This window comes from Pisolithus orientalis (assembly GCF_024613125.1).
Source record: "Pisolithus orientalis strain OTSU chromosome Unknown F5J12scaffold_24, whole genome shotgun sequence".
NCBI lineage: Eukaryota > Fungi > Basidiomycota > Agaricomycetes > Boletales > Pisolithaceae > Pisolithus > Pisolithus orientalis.
The window spans coordinates 550,606-577,046 of record NW_026260805.1 but is presented as its reverse complement, the minus strand read 5'-3'; the positions used below and the strand labels follow the sequence as shown (position 1 = coordinate 577,046).

The window sequence follows — 26,441 nt, the reverse complement described above, 5'->3', positions numbered from 1 at the left end:
AGTCTTCTCCTCGACGCCATAAGTATCACTATCCCCGCAACACCCTCCCTCATGCATCTAATACGCCCTTCACCGACATCAACGACACCAGTCCCAATGCCGTCCCATCCACAACACCAACAGCCAGTGGGACAACCTCCGCATCCTCACGTGAACGGACACACGTCCCATTATTCAAACGGGAGATACAGAGAAAGGGAATCTGAACGCCTCGAGGTGAGTTATCCACGCGTCCCCTTCATGTTGAAAGAGCAGATGTAGCAAAAACCAGTGGTCCGCTGACACCTGATGCTCTATAGCGGAGAGATCTAACACCTCATGGACATGAACCCGCGGCCAACGGTCACCCATCGTGAATTATTTCCGTCCTTTTACTACCTTGCGTGTTGTTTATCGTTTAGGCGCTCCATCCTGCCCCGCCTTGTGTAGGCCGCCGCCAGAACGTGGACTTGGGCATTTCATTCGAACTCTGACTTTTTTGTTTCTGTCTACTTCATTGTTGTTTACCGAGGGTCATGCGCGTTCTACGTGTTTGTTGGCCAGCCTGTGACGATATTGACCATCCTTCTCTTGACATGAACCTCATGTGCTAGTTTACCACATTTGGTGGTCTGAAGCCACACTCAGGACGACGGATGCACCTGGATGACACCACTCTCAGCCTTTGAATACGCGCGTCCAAATGATGAAACTGTTGTACGAACATTGATTTGATGGCTTTATAGATTTGTCGCAGATCACTGTTTGGTTTTATCTGCCGCTGGCGGTCTCTTCCTATCGATGCGGGGCGGCGTCAAGCTTTTTATGAACTCTAAACCCACCTTCTCAACTATCCAAAATGGACACGGAAAGAAAAGCAGTTGCGTAAGTGATTTCATCGTTCAACCTTAGTATGTCCCCCAGAATGTTGCCAACGAGGTACACTATCATTCTTAATCTTGAGTTCGCGCCTGCATGTATCCATCACGTAGTGCATTGCGGTAAGTACCCTGCGTGATGCATAGGTCATAGAACGCACACTACGAATAATGCCGTTCGGCGACCTGCCGGGGCCATATGAATTCCGAGGCGGCCGAAAGGACGTGTGGATCAGACCACCGGGAACGACAGCAGCCAGCTGGACTGCCGCCTACTTTGGCACTCTCCTCCGCATGTAGAATGAATTGCGATACTCGAATGTTGCCCAACCAAACCGCTCTCATCACCCTGCAATGGACAACATCTCCCGCGGTTCAGTGAGTACCCCGTTTGGAATGGCCATTGTGTGCTCGTTTCTGTTGGTATCAGTTGCTATCGTCTCGGGAGATCAGCACGGTACTCGTCGACTGATCTGAAGTGTCAATATTGATGTGCGACATGAGTGCCGAAGCCTCTCGTAGGGTCTGCAAAGTTGGCAATACTGTACCCCTTTGCTTATTTGTTGGACTCCATTGTGTTCAATAGCCCACGGGAGTATGGTTTTACATTGCAACATTATAAAGCCATCGTAAAGCTGAACCCGAGCACAGCCAATGGACAATCAAGGAATATCGAGCTATCCTACTAGCAATAATGGCCTCGGCCGTGGCATTTCTTGGGAGATGTATGAACACAGTCTCCATCAATCCGATCTCCGTTTCCCCGACCAGTCAAACGCCCATCACCATGCTTAAGAACGAGGTCGAGTGTATACCGGTCACCGGTTCTACGCCCTCGCCCTTATCGCTAATATTCTCAATCCCCCTTGTCTCTCACTGGGTATTCTGTTTCAAGGTGCTAAGCTAGTCCGTACCGCACATTACAGCGAGGCGGATCGTCCAGGCGAGAATGATGAGAGAGTCAGCATGGTTCTTCGAGTCGACTGTGTTACAGCAACAGATGGCCGTACTTAAGATATGCGTACCTAGACTATAAACTGGAAATCATCGAAAAGTACTTACTCTATCATATGTTGTGTCTTGGTTCATAACCTTGCTTGTTGATGTTCTAATAGGTGTATATGTCTACGAGATCTTGCTGGCTTTGCTAAGGGGAGATCCGGAGCGTGCACAATTTACTTCTGACTATCTTTCAAGAACTCAAATACCCTGCAGTCGGTGCACGGGAGGGTGCAAGGCTAAATACGGATTGGTTTGTTCATGTGTACATTCTGTCTGGAGTTGCTAGCGGGAGATGACAGGTCGAAAAGACCACATACAGGAGGGTTGTGGTGGTGATATCACAGACACGAAAAAAAAAAATCCGTCATAAGACAGATGTGCACTTTCCCAAAGATTTTTGCCCCATGAAAAAAAGGCAAGGTGGTATAATAGTTAGCTATATTCTCGCAGACCTCGGAGACTGTAGAAATTCTGATGTGTCATGGAGCCCGGACCGGCCAGTTTCTGTAACAAGGTTACCGTGCCCCATCATGTAATCCTGTGGAAAACGGTCGTCCGCCACCCGCCCAGTAGTAATACGCGCTAGGAGCACTGACTGTGGATCGCGCGAAGTTTTACGCCGTGGCATCAACTTTGGTCGAGTGAAAGCATACAAGATCGTGTCGAACAGACCGGATAATGCGAACAGTGTGTCTGTGAAAATTGTCACCGCAAACGGAACGTCGTGACCCCCGAATTGGGCAAAACGAGCCGCTGATACAGGCAGCACCTACACTCGTTCAGTACAATCATACCGAGGATACAGAAGACGGCTCACAACCATAATGTATACCAGGGGGTAACTGTAAAATGATTCGTCCAAAGAAGCCGCCAAACATAGACTAGGAGCCACTTACAAGAACATTTGAATTGCTTTGACACTCTCTGTAGATGTCCTCGCTCCGATGCTTCTCTCCTGCTTTCCCCGCCAGCGGAATCTGTTACCATCTACAAGAATGGGCCGCTTAGTCACAAGTGCAAGGAGTACGTATGAGATAATGTTCAGTACGGCAGCCAACCACATCCATATATAATCGAGACCGATCTGCTCCGCGGTACTTCTGTCAATCCAACACCCTGAACAGGAGTGTCGATTCAGGTTGTCAAAGGTAAAATCAAACCATAAAAGCTTACAATACCCAGTGGGACCGTAAATGTTGTGTTGAGTCACGTTCGGTACGACCACCAGAATGAGGATGTCGAGCCAGATTATTGCCAGTACAAGGAGTGCAAATTTTGGCGGAGACCTCCACTCTAGCACCAATGCTTGCAGTATGTGCAAGGCAATGGCCTATCTTCAATCAATTCATTATCGCGACGGTTTATGTAACTGGCGCACTGTTGTACTGACGACGGAAGTCTATGAACATGTGAAAGAGATTTCATTTCGATTTTGATGCGTACCTAAGAGCAACTCCAATATCACCCACGTGCGTGAAGAAACCTGTACTTGATAAAAGACGAGCGTCCAGTGAAGCGAAAGCGAAAATACCTTGAACGGTGCAAAAAGCACCTGGGTACACGCTCTGGCAGTTAAATGAGCGAGCGCAAGTTCACAAGTGCATTGAAGGCTCACCTCTTCTACGATCCACTTGATGCTGAGTAACCCACCTGTGCCTCGTCAGTAGTCAACAGGAACTACGAGATCATATGCACCGACCCATGGTTTGGATAAGGTCAAAAACCATCAAATGGAGGAAGTAATAGTGTATATGCGTGTCGGTTGACCACCTTCGCGAGGCATTTCGTTTGATGGTAACGGCGCTATACTGACATGGATATCAGCCCTCCTGGCAGCGGCGGAGGGAAGAAAGTTGAACTTACGACAATGTAGAGCAATACGCCACCGACGGCAAGTGCTGACACGAAAGACGCTACGACTATGAAAACCAATCCCACCCTGACCTCGAAGCTGAATTGGTTGGTCATGGATGACGGGCTGAAGCAAGAGATATCTGTCCGTGGCCAGGGATGGATTATATGGCTTCATGGAGGCCGTACGTACCTGTCTAAATTCTTCTACATTGCGGATGGATATGCTGTGAGCTGATTCCCTGTCAGCATGACAACATGAGCGGCTGCATACAACAAGTGGCCGGCTTGGCCACTTGCTGTATGGTGAGCGGTTGGATGTCGATGACGCAGTGACTTGATATACTAGCTGTGTCCAAGTTATTCCAATCGGCGTAGGCAATAATATCATCATGTTCGATTCTTTACGCAATCCATATGCTCACCAGATCCTGTCGTGTCTCAGCCGTCGTAGCCACCAGGCAGATTACCATGCTCCGCCATCCCGCCACGGGCCGCTTCCCTGGATGTCGAATGGCTTCGATTGGCTATACAGCAAACCCTGAATTTGACTGGGTGCCCGAGAATCTCAAAGACTACGTGGTGCATGATGCATGATGCACGATGCATGAAGTACTGTTCTTTGGTCCCTGCATCCGCGGTCTCCTAGTTGTAAATCAGTGTGCTTACACCTGACATTCTCTACCCGCCTCATAGATGCACACAGGAAAGGTTAGGAAAGGAATTAAGTGCATTTTACCCCACTCTGTACCCTAGTGCTGTGGGGAGGCAATACACGCGGAGATATCTACTAGCCAAGCTTACATGTGAGCATCGAGTAGGCAGTGCTGTGACATCGGTACTACAGTATACCCCGCTTGATAGGAGGTCAAGGAACACCATCACACTACAGACAATCCCATTCCGCGGCCTATGATTGGGATTGAATGCAGTGGATTTGTTTGATCAGACATTTATTCCCTTCTTAGCCCGCGTCCGACGAGTTTGTTTAAGTAAATCTACTTATATGTACGGCGCTGAGCGTATGGGTGGTGGTGATGTCGCCTTCATTGAGGTGTTGGCCATCGTCTAGTTGGGAGATCTGCACAGGATGTGTCACAGACCTGAGTCGATGTTGGTTGTACCTCCGCTGTTTGTCTCTTTTTCGGTTCACTTGCTTGCAGAGCAAGGTCTCTGCAACCCCGAAAATCGCGGGAATAATCAACGACGGAAAAAAAAACCTTTTCTGGGATCAACTCCGTTTACTTGCTTGGGACAATATTGTCAATCGTTGGGCCTCTACCACTTATAAGCGGTGTTTCACATTGTAAAAACCCCTTGCTTCTGTCTCCGATTCGCATTGGAAATAACATCTTGAAGAAATCAAAATCTTGCGCTATCCCGAAAAAGAGGCAGCCGTCCAATCCACAAGCAAGGTGGCTATCGCTGACCAAGCGGCGCCTTACCGTATATTTAAGCAGTCTCGCTGACTGACATATAACCTTCGTCCCCAATTCAGCTTGACACTCTACCATGCCCAACATCAGTGATAAGAGAAATTCGATCAGGTTAATGCGGCACCCGTGGCAGACAAATATTTTCCCCCGGTACTGGCATTCACTCTTCAGCTTGTTTTCTATCCTACAGCTACACGAGTACGGGAGAGAACTCGAACTCGCCGATGCGCAAATGATGAAGCTACGAGCTGAGAACGAATACGTCTGTTGCCTACCATGTTGTGTCGTAAACTTCTCCCCCTCCCTACCAAACCAATGGTAACGGTTTTCATTAACCACGTCCATGCTTCACACTAGTCTTTTTCTCGACACTGTAAGTGTCACTATCCCCGCAACACCCACCCTCACGCATCTAATACGCCCTTCACCGACATCAACGACACCAGTCCCAATGCCGTCCCATCCACAACACCAACAGCCAGTGAGGCAACCTCCGCATCTTCACATGAACGGACACGCGTCCCATTATTTAAACGGGAGACACGGAGAAAGGGAATCTGAACGCCTCGAGGTGAGTTATCCACGCGTCCCCTTCCTGTTGAAAGAGCAGATGTAGCAAAAATCAGTGGTCCGCTGACACCTAATGCTCTATGGCGGAGAGATTTGACACCTCATGGACATGAACCTGCGGCCAACGGTCATCCATCATGAACTCCTTCCGTCCTTTTACTGCCCTGGATGTCGTTTATCGTTTAGGCGTTTCACCCTGCCCTACCTTGTGGAGACCGCCGCCAGAACGTGACTCGGACATCTAATTCGAACCTTAACTTTCCTTCTGTCTACTTCATTATCACTTACCGAGGTTCATGCGCATTCTACGTGTTTGTTGGCAGGCTTGTGACGATATTGACCATCCCTCTCTTGACATGATCCTGCATGTGCCAGTTTACCACATTTGGTGATCCGAAGCCACACTCAGGACGAGGATGCACCTGGACGATACCACTTCCACCCTTTGAAATCGCGCGTCTAAATGACGGAACTGCTGTGCGACCATTGATTTTGATCGCCGTACAGATTTGTCGCAGTTCACTGGTTGGTTTTTCTGTCGCCGGCAGCCTGTTTCTATCGACAAGCAAGTGTGCACTACACACTGTTGCGGGGCGGCGTCAAAGCTTATTCATGAACCCTAAGCCCTAACCCTACTATCCGAAATGGACACGGGAAAGAAAAACAGTTGCGTAAGTGGTTTCGTCGTTTGACCTTAGTATACCCCCAGAGCGTTGCCGACGATGCACACGATCATACTTAACCTTGAGTTCGTACCTCATGTTTGCATGTATCCGTCATGCAGTGCATCGCGGTAAGTACCCTGCATGGTACATAGGAGGTCATGAAGTGCATACTACGGGTAGTGCCATTCGGCGACCTGCTGGGGCCATATGAATCCTGGCGTGGCCGAAAGGACGCGTGAATCAAACGACCGGGAATGGCAGCAGCCAGCTGGCCCGCCGTCTACTTTGGCACTCTCCTCCACATGTAGAGCGAATCGCGATACTCGAATGTTGTCCGATCAAACCGCTCTCATCACCCTGCAATGGACAGCATCTCCCGTGGTTCAGTGAGTATCCCATTTGGAATGACATTTGTATGCTCGTGTCTGTTGCTATCATCTCGGGAGATCGGCATCGGCATGATACACACTGACTGTTCTGAAATGTCAATATTATTAATGTGCGACGTGAGTGCCGAAGCTTCCCCGTAGGATCTGCGAAGTTGGCAATATGCACCCTTTTGTCTATTCGTTGGGCTTCATCGTGTTTAATAGTCTGCGCGGATATGGTTTTACATTGCGACGTTATAAAGCCATCGCAAAGCCGAACTCGAGCACAGCCAATGGAAAATCATGGGATCTCGAGCTATCCTATCAGCAGTGATGGCGGTCGTGGCAGATGTACAAGGCTGCAAACATAGTCTCCCACCGATCTGGTCTTCGTTTCCCTGATTAGTCAAACGCCCATCACCATGTCTAACATCAACGAGGTCGAGCGTATACTGGTAATAGGTTCTATTCCCGGCTTGGGACGGGTTCTCGCCCTCAGCATTCTCGTTCTCGCTTACAAGCTAATCGTGATACTCTGCGGACTTCATCAAGAGATACTCGACGAACTGCCACCTGTATAGATTTGTGGAACATAGCCCATGATCATGCGGCATTTCTTGGCTGCTCTGCCCTTCGCAAATGTCGTGTTTCATAAATGGCATGTGCGACCAAATCGCGCTGGCTCCCGTATCAAAGGTTGTATCGTCAGCGGTATCTGCTCTGCTTTTGCATCTGCTGCAGATGATCATCTAAGGCGACTGACTATACGGCCACATATATCTTTGCCGTGGAAGATCGTGCTGTTCATTGATTTTATCTCTCACGTACACTGGGCATTCTGTTTCAAGGTGCCAAGCTAGTACGTACTACAAATCACGGTAGGGTAAACCGTCAAGCACTTGATGAACCCAAAATCCTGATCATTGATGAGTATGATAGGAGGGTCAGCCTGGTGCCCCCGACTGCGCTACGGCAAAAGATGGCCGTACTGAAGATCTATGATCTATCAGTATTGCACATATCTACTATTCTATATACCGGAAATCATATCAAAAAGTATTCACCCTGTGTCTTGGTTCATCAGCAACAACAGATGCCTTACTTGTTTGACGTCGTGTCTACGGTATTGGCGCCGAAGATCTTGCGTTGTGGGAGATCCGGAATATGCAAATCCACTTCTGGTTCAAGCACTCAAAAACGTTTGTCATGTAGGTACAAGGGTGCACAAGCTAAATATGAACTTGTTTGTTCGTGTACATTTGCCAACATGAGGTGACCTTCCAAGTAAGGTAACAAGGCAAACATACATGTGAAGACGAGACTACTCCCTGGAGTTACCAGCAGAAAACGACAAGCTAGAAAGACCACACACGGCGGGAAGCTTGGAGTGGTAATACTACAGATACAAGAAAAAATATTGATATTTTCCGTCGTAAGAAACAGGTGAACTTTCCCATGATCTTCCTCCCAGGAGAAGCCCCGCTTTTTGATATGTACTAGTAGAGACCTCGAAGACCGCAGAAGTTCTGGCATATCATGGAGCCTGAACCGGCCAGTCTGTAACGAAGTTGCCATACTCCGGTATGTGGTCCTGCGGAAAGCGATCGTGCGCCATCCGCGCACCACTAATACGTGCTAGCAGCACTGACTGTGGATCGTGCGAAGGTCTACGTGGCAACAACCTTGGACGAGTAAAAGCATACAAGATCGTGTCGAACAGACCGGATAACGCGAACAATGTGTCTGTGAAAATTGTCACTGCAAATGGAACGGTATGACCCTTGAATTCGGAAAAACGAGCTGCTGATATAGGCAACACCTGCGCTCGTTTAGTATAAATCATATCGAAGATACAGAAGACTGCTCACAACTATAATGTACACCAAGGGGTAGCTGTAAAATGAGTTTCCAGTGAAGCCGCCAATGGTAGACTAGGTGCCACTTACAACAACATTTGAATTGCCCTGGCGCTCTCTGCAGGTGCACCCGCTCTATCTTGAATGCTTATCCTCTCCCGCTCTCCCCTCCAGCAGAATCTGTCACCATCCACAGGCACGGGTCGTCTAATCACAAGTGCAAGGAGCAAGTATGAGATGATGTTCAATACAGCAGCCAACCACATCCATATGTAATCGAGGCCGATCTGCTCCATGGTACTTCCGTCAATCCAGCACCCTGAACAGGAGTGTCGATTCGGGTTATCGAGGGTAAAGTCGAACTATAAAAACTTACAATAGCCAGTGGGACCATAAATGTTGTGTTGAGTCACGTTCGGCACGATCACCAGAATAAGGATGGCCAGCCAAATTATTGCCAGTATAAAGAGTGCAAATTTTGGTGGAGACCTCCACTCTAGCACCAATACTTGCAGTATGTGCAAAGCAATGGCCTATCTCCAATTAATTCACTATCGCGACGGTTTATGTAACTGGCGTACCGTTGTGCTGACGACAGAAGTCTATGAGCATGTGAAAGAGATTTCATTTCGATTTTGATGCGTACCTAAGAGCAACTCCAATATCACCCACGTGCGTGAAGAAACCTGCATGCGATGAAAGACGAGCGTTCAGCGAAGTGAAAGCGAAAATACCTTGAGCGGTGCAAAAGGCACCGGGGTACAAGTTCTTGCAGCTAAATTAGCGAACGAGAGTTCACGGATGCGTTGAAGGCTCACCTCTTCTACGATCCACTTAATGCTGAGTAACCCACCTGTACCTCGTCAGTCGTCAACAGAAACCACGAGATCGTGTGTACTGACCCATAGTTTGGATGAAGTCAAGGATCATCAAATGGAGGAAATAATAGTGTATATGCGTGTCGGTTGACCACCTCCGCGAGGCATCCCGCTTGATGGTAACGGCGCTATACTGGGGTGAAATTCAGCCTGTCTGGAGGTGGCGGAGGAGGAGAACCTACGGCAATGTAAAGCAACACACCACCGACGGCAAGTGCTGATACAGCAGATGCCACGACTATGAAGACCATTCCCACCCTGACCCCGGCGTCGAATTGGCCACTCATGGCTAGTACGTTGAAACAAGAGAACATCTGTTGGCAGTGACAATGGGTTGGATTAAATGGTTTCACTTAAAGGCCGTACCCACCTGGAGTCTATTTCGTTCCATATTGCAGACGGATAATGAACTGATTCCCAATCAGTATGGGGGGACGTGTGCATGGCTGGATACACAGCAGGCGGGATAGCTGACCGTTCATAATGAAGTGGCTTGATATCATCATGCTAGTTGCGTCGAAGTTGTTGTTGTTCCCATTGGCATAGGCAATGCTTCTTACCGGACTCGGGGCTGATGAGCGCCGATGTCTTGGCTTGCTCTACAAGTCTCCAAGTCGTGGGGATGGCTCCTCCCCTCAAAGCCCCATATGGTCACCTTTACCATGATTATCCAAGGACGCGGAAGCAATTCCTGGTACGTGACTGCTTCCACACTTGTTCGTGCCGGCCCAATTTTCTTTGTTTAACTTGAAAACTTTATGCGTCCCGGAACGTTGCGGGGAGGTAGGTCAAGTCTTGCTGGAAATCGTGCCCATGCAGTATTGAGTAGGGTCATCATCGGTCAGCATATTATTATCCCGCTTGATCGGAGGTCATGGAACGCCATCACACTGTAGATAATGCCATTTGGCGGCTTGGCTGCGATTGAGGCTGAACCCATTGGATCAATCTCTCGATCACTGGATATTCTCCTCTTGACGGTACCCTGCAGTGGATAACGCCTTGGGCAGTTGTAAACTTGAGTACGGTGGTCGCGTCCGGTATGTCGTCATCAGGATGTGTCATACTTTGAAATGCCGATGAGTCAAAATGTTGGTGCCGAATCCGAATCCGATGTCATTCGCCAAGCCATCTCTGTCCCGTTGCGATGCTAATACCACTGCCTATTTGTCGAGATGCAAATCTAATACCATGTATTTAAACAGAGTCTCTCGCTCTTATCTGGCCTTCGTCCCTGATTTAGTCTGACACCCTCTACCATGCCCAACATCAACGACGTGAAGTGTATGCTGATCATAGGTTCTACCTCTGGCTTGGGACGTGCTCTCGCGCTTAGCATCCTCGATCTTCCTTCCAAGCCCACCGTCATAGTCTGCGGCCGCCGCCAAGAGAGACTTGATGAATTAGTATCTTCTCATGGCGCAGACGGGAGACTGAGAGCAGTTAAGCTCGACGTGAACACCGACCGCCAAACCTTGAAAGCCGCCATCGATGATATCACCAGGACCTATCCTGATGTACGCTTTCCCAATGAAATATGAGTGGTGTGGCCGAAGCGCTCATTCTTCTGCTCTAGTTTGATGCAGTCATGTTTTCCAGTGGTGTCCAGTGCGGTTCCGATTTCTCCAAGCCAGAGACTATCGATCTTGACGGTAGGCAGACCTCCCCATTTCTATTTTCATATCATTGAATATGTTGATCCGTTAGGCTTCTTGACCGAGATCCACACAAACTACACCTCCGTGCTGATGATGATAACCTTCTTCCTTCCCCACCTCATTTCACTCGGCGTAAGGCCTTTGAAAAACTAATCTCTTTAGAACTTCAAACTCATTCTTAATTTGCCCTCAGGAGAGCGGACGACCCACCTTTTTGTACACAATCTCTTCCGGTCTCGCTATAATGCCATCGCCTTCCGTCGCTAATTATAGTGCCGCGAAAGCTGCGATTCATAGTTTGAGCATGGCGCTTAATGTGCAACTCAAAGAAAAGAATGTGCACGTGGTAGAAATACTGCCGCCGTAAGTCACCTGTGATCTTGGCAATAGGAAGCTTAACTGGCTCTGTAGCCTTGTGGAGTCTGAACTCCATGATGGTGAGTGGGTATTCTGTGACATCCTTTGCTGTTACCGACGCTTCACGCAAGGCCAAGGGACAACGGAGAAATTGTCCAAAGTTTGGATGCCGTTGACCGAGTTCACCAAGCTTACCATGGAGCAACTGATTACGGATGCGGCCCAAATTCCAATTGGCATGGTAGCCCATCTCTATCAGCAGCATGAGGCTGGAAGAATGGAAGCGACAAATAAATTTTTTGAATTCCAGAAAGCCCAGATTAACCAGTAGTAGAAACGAGCGGCGCTTGTGGATGTCGTCTGTGGGAGCTTGAAGTAGAAATTATGTGGGATTTGCCCGTTCAATTCGGCGTAGCATAGACATGAGGAGTGCGACTCATACCGTGCACGATCCATGCGTCATTTCTCCGTCAAACTCGCAGCCCTCTTGCGCAGCCATTTTTCGGCAAAATGGGGTCGATATGGCATTTGATGCAGATTTACTTGGTGGACTGAAGGATGAGAAGTGACGCTGAGCCTCATGTCCTGCATTGATCGATGACTCCGGCACGTCCCTTTCCTAACTTTAGGCTGTCCTATATGATGCTTCCCAGTCGGCGGCGTGTCAAGGACAGGGACCTCTTCGGCGAGGGTGGGTCCCTCGCGTATAAAATGTCGTGTTAAACGGCTGTTTGGGAGAGACTGCCTGCTTTCCGCATCAATTGTGTCCTGAATCGCACGATAATGAAAGTATCTCCCGTGAAAGGACGCGCGAAGGGAGAGAAGGAGCTGCCAGATAAGGGCGGGCCAGGTCAGCCGAGACGTGCTGAAGGGGCATTCCTTCATGTAAGTTTAAGCCATAATGTAATATACTTGCAGGGTCCCAGACCAAAAACAGCGCCTTCTGACAGCGTGGACAGAATCAGTGGTGATGCCTGGCAAGATGACGTCGCATCTACTTGTCGGAGGGGGCGTTTGAATGATGCATGTTAGATCCCGATATCCATCGAGTAATAAGACATGTCCGGCATCCACGTAAGTGAGGCTTATACATACGGATTTGCCAAGTTTCGCGAGCGGAGTAGAAATGCGCACTTCACGGTGGTTAAACCTGTGGTCGCCAAGTACTGGGAGTGCTAGCACGTCTTGGTATGCATCTCTTTCGTACAGTGTCGTACAAGGATGCTGTTAGCAGATAGGGCAGGTGACTTGTTGAGGTTAAGGTTAAGCGGGGATGTGGGACAAGTGTGTGTAGGGCAAGGTTAAGCGGGGATGTGGGACAAGTGTGTGTAGGGTAAGGTAAGGCAGGGACGCTCTAACCAGTTCGGCTGTCCGGTGTCGAGATGACTTGACGGAATGACATACATACAGATGGGTAGAGTTCAAGACCTGAAAGTTTGAATGAGAGCAGCTGCGGCGTGTCTGACAAGCAGAAGGCGCAAGGAGACAAGTCGTGGTCGGAAGTTATCGAGAGATGCGAAAGGTGGTTCGACGAGTTGAAACATGGGCGGGATATGGCGACAACTTGAGGTGGACGGATCAAAGACAGATAGTGAGATGCGCGGACATGGGACGGAAACGGAGATCGTAGTATGGGATACGGGCAAACGAGTGCGGAGGTATTTGATCGCTAGAACTGGCAAAGCAGACGGGCACTAGGACGATGGGCCGCATTGGCACATTGCAAGGTCGACGTGGCGTTGAGAGTGTGTAATGCGCGTGCAGCATGGCACAGCCTTGATTGGACCGTAGCGCCCATTGGGGGAGTCATCCGTGCTGGATGACACGTGGAAGGGTAGTTGAGACGTCTGAAAGGATCGCGGAGATGCTGAGCAAAGGGAGATCTCATGCTGCTAAACCGGTGCAGTGGTCGTCCTACCATACACTCTGGGATGAGGGTGGGTTGGCTGATGACGGTTTGCACGTTTTGATGAGGAGAGGCCGCATGCTACGAGGGGGAAGGGGCGATCTAAACTCATTACGGGGGTCGAGGATTATGAGTACAAGGCTACTACTGAGTGGTAATAATGGTAATAATACAATACAGGATTGTGTCGCGGCCATGCTGTTGGGATTACCCGATATGGCAGGTGAAACTCGGCGAGGGCGAGGCTGTGTCCATCATAAGAGGGTGCAGACATAAGGACGACTAAGAACGACGCCCACGGCTACTGGCCAACAGCACATCTCCCCCTCCTCCTCCATTGTCTGATTCAAGCGATGGAGTACACAGACTACCCCCAACAGCAACAGCAACAGCAGCCATCTTCTCAGCGAGGGTGGCCAAGTCAGTCATTTCCTACCCCGACGTCTCCCAATCCATTCTACTTCCCGCAGACAAGTCCCACCAACACCCCCGTCGCGACCAGTCCGACCAACCTCAACATGAGACAAGGTCCCTTCCAGGACCAACAGCTGCACACACAGCGCCCGCTCACCCATCCGATCCCCCACCACACTCACTCGCACTCCACTGGATCTGCCGCACTCAGTGTGTCGCCCATCTCTCCAGTCTCCCCCGGTGATTTCTCTTCCGCACACCTATCCCCTCAGCCCAACTTTTCTTTCAACTTCGACGGGGCTTCACCGAACGGCGCCCTGTCTCCCACCCCAGACTCAGTTCTCAGCCAGCGCAGACCAAGCACCGGTTCACACAGCACGTCCTCCACGGAACTTTCAGTCGAAAAGAGTGTCCCTCGAAAGCGTAGCCTAACAACTGCAGTTCCCACTTCTCATTCAACTCATTCGATGCACGCTCATTCTCAATCACACTCGGGCTACACCCAAGCCCATGGTCACTCACACCCCATCATCACCACCACTGCCTCCTCCCCTCCCCCTCCATCCCCGACTTCGCCTTCCTCGTCACATGCTTCCCATTCAATTTCCCTTTCGCACTCTCATTCACACCCTTCTCTCTCCCAGCAATCCATTTCTCAGTCGCCCTCACATCCCAGCTTTCAATCGCAGACCCAATTGGATATCAACGCTAATTCAAATCCGTACGATGATCTGGAAGGCTCGTTTGGCATCATCAGCGACGACGTTTCCGATGACGAGTATGGCTTCGCTGGCGCGAGTGGCAGTGGAGGTAGGCATATTTTACGCAATCTGTGCCGCTCTCCCTCCCAGGTCTGACTACGGCGTTTTACAATCACCGACTCGATTATTCAGGTGTAATAACCGGAAAATCCGGCGTTGGACAGGGCACCGCCCAAAACGTCATGGGTAAACCGATGGGCACAAATAACTTCGTAACCAAGCTTTATCAGTGAGTTCCCGCCCTTGAACCCAACCCTTTGGAAAATAACGAGGTAATACCTCATGTGACAGAATGATAAATGATCCAAAATCGCAGCATTATATCACATGGACAGAGCATGGTACAAGGTATACACCTTGTTGCCGCACGCCTTTCGTCAGAAGTTGACACAACTCGTTCACAGCTTCGTGGTATCCAATGTCGGCGAATTTAGTCGCAGCATACTAGGATCACATTTCAAACACAATAACGTGCGTTTCTGTACCCTCTTCCCTTCCCCTTTGTCGGGTTGGATTACCCTCGCCCCTACTGCCTAACGCGTACGAATTTACTAACGCACTGGTAGTTCTCGTCTTTCGTCCGACAGTTGAACATGTACGGGTTTCACAAAATAAATAGGGTGAGTCCGCGTCATCGGTCCCTTGTATTTCATTCTGACGATTTTTTTCCGTAATTTTGTGGCCTTGGCGCGACGACTTATCGCCGATTTTGGCCCCCATTCTGATCCATTGTGATGCACTGCCTTACGATAAATTAGACACCACGTGCCCAACGCACATCCACGAGCTCCCAGACATGGGAGTTTTCACACCCCAAGTTTCTTCGAGAGCGACCGGACCTTCTAGATGCGATCAAGCGAAAGGCGTTGGAGCCCGATCCGAGGGAGAGGGGTCGGTAAGTGCGGAGAATCTTCTATTTAGAAATGCCCTTATCATCATATATGAAGCGTCGAACTTCCCGGTGAGGTTGCTCGGTTTTTGGGTAATATCCGCGAGGAGAATCGCGCATTATGGCGAGAGATCAGACAGCTCGGCGGACAAATCCCACCACAATTTGCAAACTCGTTGGGGTCTTTCTCGCATGCAAAGTCGCTCTCGGTGTCAGCCCAAGGCCATACATTAAGTCACTCGAGATCGTCGAGTAATCTTGGTGACGACGTGGAACGAGACTCGGGATGGGACGACGAAGAGCCAGGAAGCGGTGGACCTGGTGGAGCGACAGGGAGCACGGAGCCATTTGGTGGACTCCACATTCAGACGGCCCCCCTGGGTGCCCCACCCCCCTTGTCCTTAGCGGGCTTGTCTCCGTCCTTGCATACTATTTCACCCTCTCCACAGCCGCCTTCACCATCGGAGGAGTGGTGCCGTTGGGCAGAGACAGAAATCTTCAAAGGGAGGAGACGGGTGGACAAACTGGTACATGTCATCCGCGCACTCGTTGAGGTGGTGAACTCCAATGCAAACAGCCCTGTTGGGAAAGGAACAGGACCTGGCCTGGGCAACAATGCAGGGACCGGCAAGACTGGTGAGAGCGAGGACGGTAAGTCTGCACATGTCCTCTGGCTTCTCAATGGCTAATCCCCGATCGATGTTCCAGTTCTCGTTGCCATACTCCGAGACCTCCACACACTCTCGCTCGATCAATCATCCCACCCGCCGTCACCGTCGGCTTCTCCAAATCTCATGCACTTACAGGGCCAATCACCGAATATATATATCACGTCGCCGACGTCCCCTTCACCGCTCGTCCCTCTCCATGGACCGACGCCTCACTCTCATCCTGCTTCCCGGATGGGCCTTCCCACGCTTTCGATCCCCACCGGATCGGCGTATGCGTTGCACACGCCATCGTCTTCGCCAACGGGTTCAGACTATCCGGGACCGTGTTTTACGCAACGATCTTTCGTCCAACGAAGCCACGGCCACTCTCCCCAGCCCAGTATCACGTTGACACCAGACGATGATGGCGGCCGTGGAGATTGCAAGCGCCCTCGCGTGGACGGTGGTGCGTCTGTTGAGGGTAATGTAGGCGTCAGCATGGGAGTAGAGACGGGTGAAATGGAAGTGGTAGCTAATGCGGAGGAAGATTCGAAATTGCCCACCCCGTTGTCGCTCACCGGCACGCCGTGCTCACGCTTGGGGGGTGATTCTGCGTCCATGTGGCGTGCAGGCGGAGATGGGAACGCGGGCGCAGGTAACACCTCGGCAGGAGGGGCCACCACGAACGGCCAAAATGTGTCTGGTTGGGGCCGTGGTCGCAGCGGTAGTGGATATGGTCGGTGAGCCCAATGGTGCCTGTCGTCTCTCTTTCTTCTTTTTTCTTCCTTGGGCATCAGATTTGGAAGTGGATTCTGTCTCCTTGATACTGTCATAAACGAGTTGCGAATTATTTTCATTGTCGACCCACCCACGTGCTTGACTTTGTGTGCATATACATATCACTATCTTGCCACCCTTGAACGTTGAAACTGTCTTTATACGTGCCTACTGACAGGTGGCTTCCCCACAGTCCTTTGCTGTCAATTGCATCACCACTTGTTGTTTTTATGAACGTACCATATATACCCGGCCACATTTCCTATTCTGCTTCTGTCAGGTGTCTTGCTTCGTGCCGATGCAGTATTTTTGGTGACCCTGCATTTCCCACCCCAGAGTCTCTCACCTGCACATGTACTATACCCTGCGGTTCTTTGCTGCGTCGTGGTTTGTGCCAGGTGTGCGTGTGTGTGTATGTCCCATTTCATCTGATCATGTTTCCCGCTTCTGACGACGGCTAGATTTAGATATTGTAACATGAGATGAGTGTTTGTTGCCATAGGGCACACCATTCTCTCACTTCGGGGGGCTTCATACTGTGACCGTTGCTTCGAATACATGCCGTTGCCGATCTGCGAATCGATCGCCGGGATACTCCCCCTTCCCTCTTGAAGGTCTGAAACACACATACTACACACACAGCTACGCACCTTTTCGACGACATGCCCGTTACACGATGTATGTGTTATAAATTACGCTCCGCTTAGACGCGCCAAGATGGCTATACTTCTCCGGTGGCGACGCGGCGTGCTTAAGGGCGCCGTGTGGATGGTTTGGTGCTGCGCAGTGAGGTTTGTACTATATGGCGTGCTCGGGGGCCTTCCGAACTTCAAACGGTCACTCGTTCCCCTGTCTGGACCTTGCCGTCCGGCTGTGTGCGTTTGAGAGATTTTCTTACGGTGGTCGAATTCATTCGTCAATGGCTCAGCGTCACGAATATCACATTCTCGTCTTTACCACATCCGTGAATCTCTCCCCCGGTCGTTAATATCGCTTGTTTACACCGTGTTGCCATGTTACGGTGAAACGATCTACCACACTGCAGACTCGTCATATCACACTTCGCCCGCCACAAAGAACTTCCATTGAAGTCACCGGGTTCAGTCCATATTTCACGTCACACTGTTTTCACATGTATTGAAATAAATAGAGTCATGGATACGGATGTGATATTGCTCAAGACGTCTGCTGTGAACGTGGTGCTGCGTTTCAAGTTTACTGTTCCGTTCCACTTAGAAGGCAGAAGGTCAGAAGATCCGTTAGCGTCACCACCGTCAAAACCTTGGATGAATGCTGTGCCAATTGATTGCTCCTGTTTGGTTGGTACCCATTAGGCAGGTCCAGATCCGTAGAAGGAAAGCCACAGCAATCCAATGTCCAATGGTCCGTGCGCAGACCTGAAACGTATATAAACCCCGGGTGAACATCCAGAATCCTCACCACTCTGGCCTTTTGGCTTAGATCAAGTGTAGTATCTGTTCTTTACAGCATAACCGCTGTAACGGGGGCACCGCCCCCTTTAGTTGGTTAGCAAATTTTTGCCGCCCTTGTCCCCGCGAGCTCTGCTTGCAACTCCGGGGACGCGATGACCTTGCTACTGCAGTACCGGCTTGTGTCGTCAGGGGATCTCCCACTAGCTTTTGCTTTCTTTTTGCTGTGCTACTACTCCCTTACCATTTGGTATGGCATGGGGCTCAGCAAATGGAATGCGAAGGGTGTCTGTCGTTGGGTAGTTTATGCATTGTTATTGTAGCTAGGATATTTTTATTAATGATCGTCTCGCTTCTTAGGAAAATGGTGTGTGAATGTCTATGGTTAATGTGTTAATGTCTCCAATGTTGCTGCATAGATTTAGGTCCTAAGCAGTGCTGGACAATGTAAGTGTGGATTGCCCTTGTAACCCAAGCTGTTTTGACTTCCTGCAGTAATGCACTAGACAGACATTTATGTCCTTGCCCCTAAGCTGCCTATTGAATGTGACTGTATTGACCTCCGAGTCGGTCACGGCTCGAGAACGCGTAGTCGACGCGTGCCGAGCATGGCAAACACGTAGTCCATTCTTACTGTCAACGCGAGTCCGCAGCCCCACACTCTTTCCACTCGTCCGCCTCGCGAACAAACGCTGACTGCATCCCAAGGCAGTCTATCTTCCCCTAAGCCATGGGCCTTTTCAGCGCACTTTGGTGTTCACGGCGGCGTTCTCGGGTTCAACAAGCTGCCGCTCCCACCGAAGCCACTCAAATGGGTACGCTCTCGATGCAGACACTTGCGTCCTTCGCACTGAGCGAATTTGTTGCCCTATGGTATCCTCTCTCAGGCGATGTAGATGTTCGTGCTGCCTCGCCAATTCATTCAAGTGCTGTCCCTAGCCCTAGTAACGCAGGATGTTCCTGCTCCTAGCCCCCTCGCAAGGTGGTTGCATATGTTCTCTCTTATGTCCTTGCGTATACCTTCTGAGGCTACTTGTTCAGGAGATATCCCAAGTACTGCTCCTGAAGCCGCGCCGACTGAGGCTCAAATTACGATTCCACAAGGTCAGACCTTGGCTAGCAGCGAGTGGACCCGGATTTCGGGAGACCTTGGATTCAATTCCTGGTCAAGCACAGCCAGCCGCCTACCTTGGACCACAGAGCAATCACCTAGCAGAGCCACCCGGGGCGAGGATCGTCACCTGGTACTCCTAGTGGTCTCAGTCACAATTCGGATTGGTCATCGCAAAACCATCCATCTAACCCAACCCAGCCAAGGGGACAAGGACTGCTCCACGGGAGTAACTCCACGGCGCCCCCTACGCCAAGAGTAGCGAACTCGAGCATTACTGTACCATCGCCTTCGGCAATCAACGGCAACGGCACGCCGACTCTCACCCCGATAGCTCAACCGACGTCAATCATGTCTGAGCTTCCAGCAAGTTTCCTTTCGGATGATTTTATGCAGTCCGTGGCGGCTGAACTGGATAATTTTGACCCTCAAGGACCTTTCAGGCCAGGCGAGACTGGGATTGACTTTGAACAATTTCGTGAGTGGTTTGATCCACCGGAAGAAAAAGTAAACGGGAGATGAGAAATGGTTGCCGGCGTGAAGGGGATGCTGTGGAAGACTAGTATGTACGTCTTTTGGACTCTCCTTGTGAGCCGAGCGTGCATTTCATTCATGCGGATCGTCCATGCTCTTTGTCTGGCCCCGTGGAACTCTTTTCCTGTTTATTTAATGCAAAGACTGTCCTTGCAGCTTCGTGTCTTGGCTTTCCCTCTCCTTTTAGAAAGCTTATTTCGCTGTCGAATTCTTGCGATACAATAGTTTTCTTTCACTTCCTAATATCCGTCATCATTCTTATCAGACTTCGTACGTGAAGATCCCTGAGTTGGAGTCTGACGATGACTCGCTTCACTGCGATGTCTTACAGTGCCCCATTTGAATATCGGCATTCCATATGCAAGGAATATTATTCGGATCCCTTCGCACGCGATGCCTATGCGGAGATAATATCCGTAACTTGCATAAACGCATTTCGCCTGTGTCAGACTAACCGTCCCCAGGTCAACTTGCTCTTTGTTGAGCGCAACTACTCGTCTCATCCGGTTTCACGGATCGTGCGCTACCTCGGCGGATTCTGAACCTCAGCTCCTCTCTCTCCTGCTGCTGTCAGCGCGGTACGTTAGTATCCGTGCCACGGGCCTCATCTTCAAGATATTCATGAAAGTGCGCGCACTTTGACACTCTTCCCGATTCTGCATGGATAAACACGAAACCTGAGAGAACCAATGGATAAAGTACGTACTTTCGTCATCGTACAGTCGGGTGCGTTCCCTTTGACAGTGTACGCATCTACATGCGCGATAAATTTTCCTTTTCATGCACTTGCACTACCAGCTTTCAAATTAATAGTACGGTATCTGACATGACCAAAGAAAATGTGGTCACCAGGAAATAGGGCCGCTCTTGGGGGGAGCATAAGATGCGAGGATGGTGGAGAGGGAGGCGCGGGGGATGAAAGACGTCGGTCGGAGGGGGGCGGCTCGGGGTCGTGCGTTACTGTGCATCCTCTTGAGTCGGATATTCAACAGCCGACCAACTCGAGGGAAAACCCAGATGTGTGGAAGGAATGGACCAGACTAACCCTCCCTTTTTTATGCCAATGACAGCAAGTTCCAAACGAAATCGTACGGGGGTTCACTTAGTTGTTGCTAGATGATCGCTATCGCTTGTCGACCGGCCAATTATACCGCCTTGGACGTCACTAGCAACTGCAGCTTGCAGTCCCTCCACGAAACAACCTAAAGGTAAGCTGCCATCAATGATCACGCCTACGTTCAACAGATTCCGTAGGGCAAGCCCGAGCTCACATCAGACTCACTCGTTAGTAAGTTTTACGGCGGGATTTTCACACACCGAACTCGTGGAGGAATGGCGAGTGGGACGGCGAAACCGCCTATCCTCATTTCAGTGACGCGATGCAACACTCCGACTGTCTGCGTGCGAGGTGCAGACGAGGTAGAGCGAATGAACCGAACGGGACGGAGGTATTCAGAGATAAACCATCCGAAAGCTTGCACAAGGGACGTGGGGATGTCTGACGAGTTCTTTTGTTGTCTGTTAGCCACCCAATATATCAGTAGTTTACGCAATATCGTTGTGACCTGTGCACTTCGTCAACTTGGACTTTGACCACCATGATCATCAACTTCTTCAGGAGAATGTTTGGTGTCAGCTATAGTGACCAGCCTGTGCAATTGTTCTCTGGATGTGGTGTGTATTCTCAAACGCTACAGCATACATTGACACTGGTTATTCTTGTAGCCTGTTTCAGCAAACAGGTTCCAAGCATTGCAGTGCAATATTGGGGTAAGTCTGCACTGCCTTGTAAACTCGGCGTGAACTCAGAGGGTCGGCTCGAGTGCAGTAAGGCACGGTGGAGAGGTTTACTCCCCACGTTCTCGCTCTGGAGTCGCCTACTGCTTTGCTACGGACTCGGCAGATAAGTGGGTTACTGCGTTGACCTCCAAGTCGGTCACAGTAAGTTCGAGAACGTCTTGTCGCGTGCTACGCATGGTGCATACATGGTTGCAACGGCCCTTACACTCGTCGTTTTGGGCCTTTTAGGTCATACACGCGGGATGGATCGTGCATTGCGTCGACAGTGGATTTAAAGTCCCGATGGCGAAGTATGTGCTTGATGGTACGGAGGACTTGTTCGCACCTGCCTGAGATCCTCCGGGGACACACTTATTCGCTATTCAGAGCTTTTCGTTCCTGCGGCCCCATACCGAGTTGTCCACGGCTTGGCGGATCCGGAGACTCAGTTCCAATTCAGGGAGACTCGACCAGACCAGTCCACTGACGATTCTAATACTCTAGTCCAACTGGATACTCCAAGCACCCCTCCTCCCAGCATATCGAGCTGCAAGCGCAAACGAGAGTCCGCATACTTTGACTCTCCAAGTGGCTGCTACATTTTCTCCGAGTTCGACAAGGACGGAATTCCTCGCCGACCAAGAAAACTGCGGAAGTTGCGCTTCAAACCATCTTTCACCCCAAAACACGACAACACGCCTCAACTAATATGTCATGATCACCCTTCAGACGACTTCAATCCATTCTTGACAGTTGCAGATACTTTTGCAAAGGTCTGTCAGACCGACGGCCTTGCTGTTGCGAACGCGACCGTTGGGCCTCCTTCCTTCTCCAACTCTGTACACCAAAGTTCGACCTTGAAGGCTGTCCAGCGCCACCAGACGAATCCCCCTCCGGATCGCTCGTACTTCTCCGCTGACCGGATCCATCGTAATTCCCAAAAGCCGAAAGTGACGAAACCGGTGCATACGATCGATTTCAGCCGCCTCCCGACGGCACATGGACGAACCCGGTTCCCGGGCGTTGATTTGCGATCCGGCAATTTTAACTGCCCCCTGACTATCAACAAGTTATCAGACAAGATCGAGGTGACTAGTGGCAATGCGGTGGTAAACTTTAGCGCCTCCGACACCGCCTTTTCTAATGTTTAAGCAGGTGAATGACGACAGACCAGCAAGGAAGATCACGTTTGCAAGTCACGCCTTGGTCCGTCTCTATCGCAACAGGTCCGATGCCGACGGCTCGCAAGACAGCAATCCGACGCCGCATGCTGACACAACCCCTGACGCCATTACTGGCTCTTCATCTGACAACGTTAAGGACCATCTAGAAACTTCTGAAGGATCTCTGTTTATCAGCGAAAACCCCACCGAGAGATTGGGCGAAGCAGCAGTTCCGTGTCCCCCGGAGTGCCCTGATAATATCACTCTCACTGAAAATGACATCAAGCCAAAGATATTTAACCCCTTTTGTGGTACATCGGAAGATAATTCTCGTGTCCTTACGCTGGACGTCCAGCAAGTACTGGATTTCAGGAATAGTCTGAAGAAACAGCACCCAAAGTGCAAATTACCGAGCGGGCAGTTGGCCATGCTGTTTGAATTGAGGAAAGGCTATGCAGGGATGGAATTCCGCCATGAATGGTGACATGGACATGAAAGGGACTATGGACTACGATACTGTATAATTAGCGAAAAGTTTGTCGACCATTGTAATGCAACTCCTCCTTGATGCAAACTGTCAATTCCACAGCAGTTCTAGTCAACGTACAATAGCGGGGAAAACCAGATACAATAAATATCCGCGAATTCAAAGATACGACCTAGAGTACAAACCCTCATCTGCCACCAGGACCTCCGGAGGGTGGCGGTGAACGAGGGGGGGAAACGGTGGTTGGGGGTGTAAAGAATCCGCCGGCTGTGATTCCTACTGCTTCCACGCCAGAACCAGTCGACTTGTGAATGGTGCTCCTCCTGATAGATATCGAGCCCCGGTTACTCCCTGGACTGTCATCCTTTCGGGCTATGCTGATGATGGAACGCGCTCTACTCCTTGTCGAGGGGTAGTTGTTCCCGCTATTGTGATCATTCTGGAGGGAACGCACCTCACCACCCAAAACGACTTTCCGTTGACGGGGCTGGTAGGGAAATGTGGTAACACCGACTGATGGCACGTTCTGGGTACTGTCTTCGCGGGAGCCCGGATACGAAGCAGTGTTCGCATTGGGTCCAATGGGCATGACGAGCATAGCATCATCTACGCTATCTTCATCGTCCACAGAGAGACTCAACGGTCGCGATGTTTTCGGGCTAAATGTAGATGACGCGGAGGGAGAGCACGGAACTGGTGGTGACGCAGAACGGGAAAATCGTCTTGACGAAGGCCGCATAGGTTCGGACCGATCTCGTACTTCATCAAAGATTTCGTAGTAGCGTTGAATGCAAACTACCAGGATGGCCCCCAAAGTGGTTTTCCCCTCCAAGGCGGAACCATTGGAGAAAGGGGGACCGAGTGATGCAGCCTCTGAGGCATCAGAAGCCGGGACAGTAATGTTGTTTTCATGTGTTGGGTTTCCCGATACTGCACACATCGTGACATCTGTCAGAGGATTGGAGCCTTTGACGAGGTTTGGGCAGATCACAATAGCAAGGTTACGTGCATCCATGCGATTGTCTGTAGAATGCAGCGATACGTCATGGAGAAGTTCTGCGATATAATTGTCATTCAACGACATCCCACGATGGTCAGCCAGGATCACGTACGTAGGATGTGGCTCAGTAGGATGTACACGCAAGGTTTGAGCTGAGGCAATAGGATGTCTCGGATGTAAATTATAGTGGACATGTCAGTAGGGTCTTCAGAGGGCATTGGACATTGTCGAATAACGGGGTATAGTGTCTCTGAGAAGACCGGGTCAGGTAAGTCGCGAAGATACTTCTTTAGTAAGACGGCTGCTAAGTGAGGGTCGTTGAATGTTGGAAGAGACACGATTTGGCCTTGGGAAGTCGATCAGTATGACGTACGCGGCTTGTTATGACTGCTCACCCCGGTCATAGGCTTCTTGGACTTGTTTCAGTAGTGAAGAACTTGGCGATCGCCTGAAAAGTCCTTCCTCATTCAGGCCTAGTGCAAATCAGTAATATGTAGACATAGCTATCAGGGCATACATACCACTCTCTCGAATATACTGGATTGCGTCTTTCACGACGCGTGGAATACCGTCTTTCTCTCCATCGTAACCCATCAACTCCTCGAGTGGCACGCCGAAGAGACTGGCGCGTACAGGTATTGGCATGGTGACTTCTTTCTCGTACTTGAGATTTTCCCTTGAGGAGATGTAAGTAAGCTCGCATCATGGTACACAGGAACACCAGACTAACTTGTAAACTGCAGGTGGTATATCGATTTGGGTAAGGGGAACATGGTGGGCGAGGTCAGATAAGGTATTGATATACACAATCTTCCGGAAGAACTTGGGACTACGACTATGTGATCAGCGCAAGAATTGCTAGGGACGCATGGTACTGACCTGATGACGGCGCCTGCTACGGAAAAGAGCACTGCGATTCGGGGTCAGGGCCAGATAAGACAAGTACGCAGAGTGTGTTGCGTACTTTTGGAAAAGAATGACGAATGTACAATATACTATAACACGGGAGCGTTAGGAACCGAGTACCTCGAAAGCCAGTTATATACTTACCAGGCGCTTCAAATTCTTACGATACTTCCGACTGAGGCTGCGGTACGCCCTCCATATCCAATTCCAGCCTGGGATGTGTTTGGCACCGGCTGCAAAGAAGACCACGGTATAATCGGACTCCACTGTCAACCGTAAGATTACTAGTTTCACTTTCAGGCGATGAAACGTACCGTATAGGTCGAGGTACGACAGAATACAGCTAGTTTGATGGATTGATGGGCATCAGCACAGGCACGGTAACTGTCGGGTATGGTCGGAACCTACGATAACATCAAGTCGTAGGACACTGCCTGTGGGTCCGGTAAGGCTGACGCGCAGATGATAACCCTGCAGTCGGACGAATTGAGCTATGTGAAAACACGAGCCATGTCAACTTATCATCAAACGTACATTGGCCTCGTTCTGCAAAGGTTCAGGAGTTGAGATAATGAATAGAGTTCGACCGTATCGCAAAACGCTCACTCGTAATCTACCCCAGCCTGGAAGATGACTTTGCCCATCAACTCCTTTACCCTCTCCCTCTCCCCTGGCTCGTTACCAGGGACATGGGAGCTTCCCCGTTTCCAAGGAGGTACAAATGACTTCCTTGGCCCACTCAGTGAGTTCGGTCCTGCCGCTCCCAATGGTGTCGAAGGATATGAAGGAGCCAATGACAATGCTGCGAGTCTTTGCCTGAGATTTGGGGGCATCGTGGTCGGGGGTGTTCCAGGCGTCGGCTGTACTAGCAGTGAAAGAGTTTATGAATAACGCTGGCTCAATGAGGCCTGGAGCCTCGGTGCGGTGTCGAGCAGCGGCGTATGTCAATTGGAGGGTGTTGGAATGATTCAGAGCATGTGGTTACTGGTTGCCAAGCGTGCCTCACGGAGCCCTCAAGCCAGTACCAAGTATAGCAAACACTAATAGTGTATGAAAATGTACATCCCAACATCCCTACAACTTTTCCTGTCTACACTTGCTTGAAACACCCTGTTTTTCGTGCGAATACCACAAAT

General features: G+C 50.2%; 7 protein-coding genes across 7 annotated transcripts; 4 read left to right on the top strand and 3 right to left on the bottom strand.

Annotated features, from left to right (window-relative positions):
* Positions 1 to 2,198: 2,198 nt before the first annotated feature.
* Positions 2,199 to 3,827, bottom strand: F5J12DRAFT_771334 (uncharacterized protein; the record flags this gene model as incomplete). Its single annotated transcript, XM_051742247.1, has 8 exons — positions 2,199 to 2,628; positions 2,677 to 2,701; positions 2,756 to 2,975; positions 3,033 to 3,189; positions 3,329 to 3,424; positions 3,475 to 3,509; positions 3,559 to 3,667; positions 3,723 to 3,827. The coding sequence occupies 8 exons, from the start codon at positions 3,825 to 3,827 to the stop codon at positions 2,296 to 2,298; spliced, it is 1,080 nt and encodes a 359-aa protein (XP_051598184.1). The 3' UTR covers positions 2,199 to 2,295.
* Positions 3,828 to 7,939: 4,112 nt separating this feature from the next.
* F5J12DRAFT_745032 (uncharacterized protein) lies at positions 7,940 to 9,893 on the bottom strand. The gene is made up of 10 exons (XM_051742070.1): positions 9,854 to 9,893; positions 9,666 to 9,797; positions 9,508 to 9,616; positions 9,424 to 9,458; positions 9,252 to 9,373; positions 9,187 to 9,193; positions 8,982 to 9,138; positions 8,696 to 8,924; positions 8,618 to 8,642; positions 7,940 to 8,568 (listed from the first exon to the last, which is right to left on the bottom strand). The coding sequence occupies exons 1-10, from the start codon at positions 9,872 to 9,874 to the stop codon at positions 8,284 to 8,286; spliced, it is 1,122 nt and encodes a 373-aa protein (XP_051598183.1). The 5' UTR covers positions 9,875 to 9,893; the 3' UTR covers positions 7,940 to 8,283.
* A 656-nt stretch (positions 9,894 to 10,549) lies between these two features.
* On the top strand, positions 10,550 to 11,893 carry F5J12DRAFT_251050 (NAD(P)-binding protein). The gene is made up of 7 exons (XM_051738590.1): positions 10,550 to 10,574; positions 10,689 to 11,000; positions 11,060 to 11,135; positions 11,191 to 11,273; positions 11,335 to 11,504; positions 11,553 to 11,578; positions 11,630 to 11,893. Exons 2-7 carry the CDS (start codon positions 10,743 to 10,745, stop codon positions 11,827 to 11,829), a joined length of 813 nt encoding a protein of 270 aa, XP_051598182.1. The 5' UTR covers positions 10,550 to 10,574; positions 10,689 to 10,742; the 3' UTR covers positions 11,830 to 11,893.
* A 2,978-nt stretch (positions 11,894 to 14,871) lies between these two features.
* F5J12DRAFT_906605 (HSF-type DNA-binding-domain-containing protein) lies at positions 14,872 to 15,478 on the top strand (the record flags this gene model as incomplete). Its single annotated transcript, XM_051748800.1, has 4 exons — positions 14,872 to 14,927; positions 14,984 to 15,050; positions 15,146 to 15,199; positions 15,338 to 15,478. The coding sequence occupies 4 exons, from the start codon at positions 14,872 to 14,874 to the stop codon at positions 15,476 to 15,478; spliced, it is 318 nt and encodes a 105-aa protein (XP_051598181.1).
* Positions 15,479 to 16,113: 635 nt separating this feature from the next.
* On the top strand, positions 16,114 to 17,119 carry F5J12DRAFT_250959 (uncharacterized protein). The gene is made up of 3 exons (XM_051738589.1): positions 16,114 to 16,119; positions 16,177 to 16,870; positions 17,089 to 17,119. Exon 2 carries the CDS (start codon positions 16,263 to 16,265, stop codon positions 16,860 to 16,862), a length of 600 nt encoding a protein of 199 aa, XP_051598180.1. The 5' UTR covers positions 16,114 to 16,119; positions 16,177 to 16,262; the 3' UTR covers positions 16,863 to 16,870; positions 17,089 to 17,119.
* A 1,361-nt stretch (positions 17,120 to 18,480) lies between these two features.
* On the top strand, positions 18,481 to 23,690 carry F5J12DRAFT_950474 (uncharacterized protein; the record flags this gene model as incomplete). Its single annotated transcript, XM_051749795.1, has 18 exons — positions 18,481 to 18,624; positions 18,686 to 18,692; positions 18,745 to 18,772; positions 19,038 to 19,140; positions 19,222 to 19,569; positions 19,638 to 19,914; positions 19,980 to 19,998; positions 20,196 to 20,240; positions 20,302 to 20,488; positions 20,807 to 20,989; positions 21,140 to 21,178; positions 21,225 to 21,418; positions 21,589 to 21,644; positions 21,706 to 21,740; positions 21,780 to 21,911; positions 21,999 to 22,074; positions 22,137 to 22,858; positions 22,905 to 23,690. 18 exons carry the CDS (start codon positions 18,481 to 18,483, stop codon positions 23,394 to 23,396), a joined length of 3,087 nt encoding a protein of 1,028 aa, XP_051598179.1. The 3' UTR covers positions 23,397 to 23,690.
* Positions 23,453 to 26,297, bottom strand: F5J12DRAFT_844932 (uncharacterized protein). Its single transcript, XM_051746298.1, has 12 exons — positions 25,912 to 26,297; positions 25,840 to 25,851; positions 25,714 to 25,776; positions 25,620 to 25,648; positions 25,450 to 25,571; positions 25,364 to 25,394; positions 25,279 to 25,309; positions 25,130 to 25,228; positions 24,921 to 25,075; positions 24,795 to 24,872; positions 24,512 to 24,745; positions 23,453 to 24,455 (listed from the first exon to the last, which is right to left on the bottom strand). Exons 1-12 carry the CDS (start codon positions 26,136 to 26,138, stop codon positions 23,587 to 23,589), a joined length of 1,950 nt encoding a protein of 649 aa, XP_051598178.1. The 5' UTR covers positions 26,139 to 26,297; the 3' UTR covers positions 23,453 to 23,586.
* Between the last annotated feature and the right edge of the window lie 144 nt (positions 26,298 to 26,441).